Source organism: Clinocottus analis, unplaced genomic scaffold, assembly GCF_023055335.1.
Source record: "Clinocottus analis isolate CAN_PGR_092001 unplaced genomic scaffold, fCliAna1.0.p SCAF_31, whole genome shotgun sequence".
Lineage (NCBI taxonomy): Eukaryota > Metazoa > Chordata > Actinopteri > Perciformes > Cottidae > Clinocottus > Clinocottus analis.
Window position 1 is genome coordinate 625001 of NW_027176054.1, and position 7500 is coordinate 632500.

The window sequence follows — 7500 nt, forward strand, 5'->3', positions numbered from 1 at the left end:
ATTGGTGTATTTTCTTCTTCTTTTTCCTCACTTGTTATGTAATTCTCTGTAGTGTTTAATGTACTGTGATCTGTATGTTCTCTTGCATTGTGAAAATGTTTGGAAAAATACAATATTCCCCCAAAAGAATAACCAATATAAACTAAAAGTCCTTAAAATGTTTTTTTTTAACATAAAAATAGAAAAAGTAGTCAGGAAACTGATAAATGTGATAAATATGCATTAAAAGTATCAAAAGTATCCGTATTTTTCATGCAGAATGCCCAAAGGATTATCATTGAATACATGTAATAACAAAGTACTGTTGTAGGATGTCAATTTGAAATACTTTGTATAGTATTGGGTAGATTAGTATTACAGTACTGTGTCATATCTAATAAGGATATCTTGTGTTTTTCTCAACATAAAAAGTATATAGCAGTGTCAAATAAATGTAGTGGAGTAAAAAAATGTAATATTTAAAGAGTATTCAGTGTGTATTTTTACCTTGTTTGTATGCTGTGAAAGTGTTATTAATCCACTTGTGTTTTTTTGTGTTGTGTACATGTTGCACTCCTTAAAATGTATTTAATCTAAATCACACTTCCACTTGGTTTCAGGTTGTGAAGACAACAGGTGAAGTGAACGCTGCCCCCTGCTGGTCAGAGGCGAGGAAGACATGAAAATATATCTTACGCTTCACCTTTCATCGCCTTTATGTCAAACAAACTTATTTTACAGTTGGAATAAGTACTCCGACTGTAAACAGATACTCTACTACGAAGTGAAAATCCTGCATTTCCGAACTTGATTCAAGTAAAAGTATGCAAGTAGTATCAGCTGCATGTAATTTGTTTTAATACTTTATTTATCTGAAGGAGGAGTTTATTAACACATACAGGAAACACGTCATCCTTCAGTTTATCACAAACGCTCAACGTCAAGTATTTTTTTTTTAAAAAGCACAATTTTGCACACGTATACAGAGTACAAGTATACAGATGCAAACATAGAAATACTCAAGTACAATACCTCGACTGTATACTTAAATACAGACAGTAGCGTTACACTGAATGTCGAAAACGTAAAGAAACATGAATAAAAATAGTGTGTATGTATATTTATATACAAAATAAATAGAAACAAACAACCAGTAAATGAAAATAGTCTGTATACATATATTTATTAAGCAGTATTATTTGTGCCGCGGTACCTTTAAGAGGCCTGTCATCCGCGCGTGCAGGGCCGTGAACTCCTCGCGCGGCAGCTCGCGGTAGAGCTCGTGCTGCAGCAGCTCCTCCGTCATGTCCGCGTTGTTGTGGTAAACTCGTTGAGCTATTCCGTTCAACAGTCCGCTCAGAGACTTCGCAGCGTCCGCGTCCGCCATGTTGGCTTCTCTGTCACGTGAAGGCGGCCGCGGAACGGAGCGTGTCACGTGATGGCCGTTCCCGCACGGTATTGTGGGAGTTGTAGTTTTTTTAAGATTTCTTTAACAGCGCCAGAGGAGGAACGTTTATTCGTTTATTTTCAAACGTCTCCCTATTTTAAAATTAATATATAACGGATATTAGCTGGGCGTGGTTTGATCAGCCGAGGCTGTTTTATTAGAACATTATAAACATTCAATACCGGAAGTACCCCCCCCCCACGCCCCCGCCTCCGCCACTTCACCAAAAGGTACTCAATTTGGTAGATTCGGGCTGCATCTCAAGTCTCTAAATTGTCGTTTCCTCGCTCCTCGATCCTCGACTGAACCGGAAGTGGTTCTGCGCCGCCATATTGAAGGCCGTCCCAATTCGGCTCGGAGGAGCCAGGAGCGAGGAGCAAGGAGCAAGGAGGGAAATCGGAGGAGTCATGATCGAGGAGCCCCGAGGGCAGACTTCCAGGAAGTGTTTTAACGCTGGACACGCCCCTCAATGTTCCTCTGTCATCTGATTAGACGCTACAGCGTGTTTTAACGCTAGACACGCCCCTCAATGTTCCTCTGTCATCTGATTGGACGCTACAGCGTGTTTTACCGCTAGACACGCCCCTCAATGTTCCTCTGTCATCTGATTGGACGCTGCAGCTGAGCGGACTGATCGCTGGAGTTTCATTCCATAGTGAAGACGATCACAGATTAAACGTTATATATTTTAGTGTTTTCTTATTCACCATCTGATTAAAATATGTGTTCATTCATTGTAGGTCTGAACAACAAAAGGACTACAAACTATTTTCTTCAAATATTTGATCTGTTTCCCTCAATAACTTTTATTATGTATGTAATTAAAATCAGAGAGCTGGAGAGAGAAAACACGTTTTACAACATAGTTATTTTATAATGTCACAATTAGAATCAAAGAGAATAATTAATAAATAAGACTCGTTCTGCTGGTAATCGATCCTGCGTATAAGCAAGACCCTGAACACAACACAGTATATAAATACTCAATGCAGTTTGTTTAACAGGTGACAGACTACAGAGAAAACATCTCCACTCTGACACTGATTATAGCTGTGTTTTTATTTATATAAGTTGTAGTTTAAAATCATTAATTCAATTGAAAACATGCAACAACTTGTATCAATATTTTAAGTGAATTTTTATTGAAATGTTCGCTAAATCGGTCCGGACCAGAAAACAACTGCGCCGACTGACAGCTGATCAGCTGTGATCAGCTGTCAGTCGGCTGCAGTCATCAGAAACCGCTGTGCTTCAGAGGAAAGGACGTCTCATGTCTGTTAAAACATGTTTCCTCGCGTCTTCTCTCCTCGCTTGGTTTCCTTGCGTCTCTCCGTGCATCCCTGGTGGGCGGGACTAAGGACGCAAGGAAGGGACGCAAGTGAGGGAAACGGGGATGCCATTTAGAGACTTGAGATGCAGCCTCAGTCATCACTTATGTATTCCACGGTGGATGGACAGTGGACGAGGGGGTTTATTGTTTTAACAAACCAGAATACTTTGTTTGGTTTCACTCACTTACCAATGGTAAGGCCGAGTTTTATGAAAGCTTATACAACAATTTCAATGCAATAAAACTGTTTCAGTGTCACAAGCAACGAAGAGAAGAGCTGATGAAAAACACTTTGTGCTGCAGACTAAGCTTCACACACAAACTTCTCCGGATTGAAGAAGTTTCTGCCAGGATCTCAAACTATAATTGAATTCAAACAGTATGAATCGATAAACGGCAACATGTACTTCACTTTCAGATTTCTTCCAAAGTCTCTCAACTCCCTGTCTCTCTCTGAAACACAAAGAAAGCACAGTAAGTAAATACATTTACTAACTAAGTAAGTATGAGTATAAACTCACGGTGTGTGTACTTGACTTTAGCACGTCTACTTGATATAACTTTATACTTCTACTCTCTACTCCATCTCAGAGGTAAATATTGTATTTTTTACTCCACTACTTTATAGATGACAGTTGTTCATCTTCTTCCTGTCCAGGTAAAACCTCGTGTCTCCACATGTGTTGATGCTGAATGTTTGAAAAGAAAAGTTTCCTTCATGTGTCGATAAACTCCTCCTACTTCAGATAAACTCTTTAAAAAACCCCTTTGATCAGCTGGAAAATGGTGATAAATGAAGCTGGAAACAGGTTTTTCTTTCGAGAGACGCTACAAACGTGAAGATCTTATAGGATTTGGTGCATTGATGTAGATTGAATAAAGTTAAAAACATCCACAGCAGTAAAATGCAACACACACATGAATGCAGGACTTATTGCAGTATTTATTAAAGACATTTCTCCCTCCAGCGTAAATGAACTTGTTGTTATATTGTGATATTTCATGAGTATTGTCTTTGTGTGTTTACCTGTTTAAAGTCTATGTATACGTTCAGAGAATGTTTCCTGGAAGCAAACAGATGCATTTGGATGAGAACCGGAGCGCTGTGAACACGTGTGAACACGAGTTGTTGTTCCAGGACTCACCTGTCAGCAGATAGATCACTGTTCAAAGTCTCTTTGTCCGAATCCTGATGCTTCTGCTTCCTGTTCAACCTGAGGGACCCAACATGGGCGACATGTTGAGAGCCGTGTGGAGGCAATGCAGGTCTATGGAGAACCTGAACATGTATTGTTGTATTTTTCCTTTTTTTTATATATATACTGTATATTTCTGAGATTTATGTGCACAAGCTTTTGAGAAAAGTTATTTTAGCTAAATTAAATATTTACAACAAACTCTATTTACTCCAGTAATAAGAAGCTAAATTCTTAAAATTATGACTGGAAATGATTCCTCGATAAATACTGCGTTGTCTACTATTGTATACTGACGTACTTTCAAGGGACAGTTCAGATGTTTTAAAGTGTGACTATGGAGTTGAACCTCCTATAAACAGGGTTTTTACCGAGAGTCTGCTGTGAATTAATTTTAGCCACCTAAAAGAATCCATATCAGTCTAAGTGCTTTATTTATGATATTTTCACCTCTATATTTTATTTGTTAGACACAACTTTCATTAATTTCACCACCCAGAACACGAGTTGCTGGTCGACCTGTTAGTTTGTTTTCTGTTATTGTGTGAATCCGAAAGAACTTTTTAAAACTTCAAAAAGTGACACAAACAAGTTGACTGAGGCAAAATGACTGTTTTTGTCAAACTACATTTTGCTGCTTTTTTTTAAAAAACTCCATCTACTGCAGTGAAACACTGAAGAAGAAGCTCATACGAACCACACTTTAAAACATCCAAACTGTCGCTCCAGGTTGACATGACGCACCCGTTAACAGAAACCAGTCTCACCTCATCACAAAGGCAACGCTAGCCATCAATCCCAGCATGCACAGGGCCAGCATGGTGCCCAGAACGATGACCACGGGCTGGTTGGGGGCGGGGCTTTGAGGCCTCATCTCCACGTCAAATTGAACATCCGCCCCGAACACTTTGACGAGCGCCGTCATCAGAGTGTCCGATAGGCTCCGCAGCTTCCTGGTGGACAGGTGTGGAGAAAATGGAGCGTTTAATCATTTTGTTTATTGGACTTTTTGGGGTTTAATTTGGCTTTTCGGTTCCTCAAAGACGGTGTAGGACAGCCAACAAAACATTTTGTACAAGCTTTTAATTGTATTTAAAGTAACTAAAGCTGCCAAATTAATGTAAAGACGTCAAAACTACAATATTTGCCTTTGAGATGTGGTGAAGTGGAAGTATGGTGGCATAAACTGAAAATACTTAAATGTACAAGTTTCCATTCAACCAAAGCCTGCTATAACTATAATATATTAATCATAACTTCTGCATGTTGTAGTTGACGTTTGAACATTAAAATCAAACTCTTACTCCGTGACCTCCTCAGAGGAAACGACGTCTGCTTCGTCTTCCACGATCAAGGCGACCGTCGTCTTCATGGCGGCGCTCTGCGCTCTGGACTCGGGGGATTTGGCGATGGCGTTCGACACCTCGAGGACGTTCACTTTCCAGTTCAGAGCCGCTCCCAAAGACCTGAGAGGAGGAAGAGAGAGAGAAGTTATGAGGATGTAACGCTAAAAAAATTAATCTTGATTATGTGACGGTACTCGTCTCACTTCTCCAACTCGAGGACATTCTTCATCACGTCGTTGGCCGGCTGGTTGAGGGCGATGACCACAACGTCCTCGTTGCTCGCACGACCCTTCACCTCCACCTGCGTACGCAGGAGAAAGTTTTCACTTAAATTAAAACAATAATTAGTTCGGGCAATATAATATTCATTCTCGACTATTATGCATAAACTTGTTTTAGTAACATATTTAGATTTAAAAGTAATATTCTGCTCAAATTCCTCGTGAGAAACGGCAAGAAAAATTATTTTCTGTTGAATTTACGTTTATATTTACTCGTTCCAGATGACAGGTTCAATTCCACCACTAGAGGGCGCCAGATCCACACAAGAGACCTTTATACTGCCAGTACTTAACTCAGGAACTAAATAATCAATTTACTGTGCCGACAGTTACCAAACAGACGAGCGTAGAAAGAACGGAGAACAGATTTGTAATAATATAAGCTGGAAAAATCATATTTGTGGGTGTGTTTTAGTGGACGCCTCCATCTTTATTTCTGATGAAATATCATCACGATGTAGGAACCAGAGAGAGTGTCATGTGTTTCCTCCTCACTCGCCTCCACTATGGTCGTAGCCTGAAGCCCTCGGGGGTCTCTGGCCGTCACCTCCAGCGTCGCCGCCTGTCCGGCCAGAGCCGCCGCCGACACCACGTACAGCTGCCCCGAGGACGGCTCCACGTCGAAGTGAGGACTGGCCGCCGCCAGACCGTAGACCAGCCGACCCTCGTCCCCGACGTCAGGGTCCGAAGCCTTCAGGGGGCAAAGGACGGAGATTATTATGATTATTAATATTATCATTCATCCTGATTGACCACCACACCCGTATGTCAGCGCACTTTAAACCTGCTGAGTCAGCACAAGGAATTTATAACTTTATGACATAATTACATAAAGGACACAACAGAGAGAACCTTCTGCTTCTATACTGCTTCTTAATGTCAATTATTATTTAAAAGGCTTTTTAATGAAATATTACACTGACTTTTCACAGACTACAGAAGGTTTTTTGTGCCTTTTTGGATGAAGTATACTACAACCTTTTATGAACATAATGTACGAGGACTTTTTGGCTTCGTTATCAATTTTTATTTCACTATAATGTGACTTTTCTATGAATTCGTTGGCACGTTTGTTTTCCATAACATGAATGGGAAAATATATTTTTTTTTACATACCGAAAAAAGTTTGAACATTTTTTTGGGGGGCATTTTGTATAATTCATTTTTAGTTTTTTCGACTGTAGCATTGAATTTTCATGACTTTTTTTTCCCTCCATGCTACACATGATTTTGACAATTTATACTCACTTTCACATATTATACCATATATTTTTATATTTTTGTTCTACACTATACAATTACTTTTCAACATACTACAACATACTGTGATTATTTTATCTATAAAAAAACACTCAACATATTTACTATGAACCTTTTTATGGCTATTTTTTTACTTAATATACTCTACTTTCCACAACATGTCTTTAATTGTTCTTTTATCTTTTTGATACCGTGACTTTTCATCACATGTTCTACTGAGAACTGGACTTTTTTTTCTAACATAATATAAAAGATTTCTTCCTGATCTGTGCTGGGTTTCAGTTCAAAGTGCAACTCCTGTTGACCTGATAGTCGTTCGCACTGAAACAAGAAGTAAATGTTCTTATCGCACACGCTGATGTTTTTAGAGCAGCGTGAGTTTCTTGAGTTTCCCTCAACAGGAGCTGGGAGTGTTTACCTGGACTCTGACGACGGGGCTTTTGAACGGAGCGATGCTGAACACGGAGGCTTTGTACACCGAGGAGGGAAACCACGGGGCCTCGTTCACGTCCTCCACCTCAACTCTGACCTGAGAGAGAGAGGGAAGAGAGAGAGAAAACCCTAAAAAAACTGTCATATTGTCCAGTAAGTCTGTGTGCTTCCTTCCCAGACGATAAAGGAGGTTCACCTCGCTTCAGTAATCAATACCACCTGAAGGAAT

At 39.8% G+C, this 7500-nt stretch overlaps 2 protein-coding genes across 2 annotated transcripts in view; both read right to left on the bottom strand.

Moving 5' to 3' along the window:
- commd1 (copper metabolism (Murr1) domain containing 1) overlaps positions 1-1535 on the bottom strand; it is a 4544-nt gene extending 3009 nt beyond the window's left edge. The window contains exon 1 of the mRNA XM_068595694.1: positions 1193-1535. Within this exon, the coding sequence (XP_068451795.1) occupies positions 1193-1366 (174 nt within the window). The 5' untranslated portion in view covers positions 1367-1535. The remainder of the gene's footprint in view (positions 1-1192) is intronic.
- Positions 1536-5252: 3717 nt separating this feature from the next.
- Positions 5253-7500, bottom strand: part of LOC137798671 (protocadherin beta-7) — a 2603-nt gene continuing 355 nt past the window's right edge. Inside the window, exons 2-5 of the mRNA XM_068595571.1 lie at positions 7258-7368; positions 6079-6270; positions 5502-5599; positions 5253-5418 (exon numbers count right to left, since the gene is read on the bottom strand). Of these exons, the coding sequence (XP_068451672.1) occupies positions 5253-5418; positions 5502-5599; positions 6079-6270; positions 7258-7368 (567 nt within the window). The remainder of the gene's footprint in view (positions 5419-5501; positions 5600-6078; positions 6271-7257; positions 7369-7500) is intronic.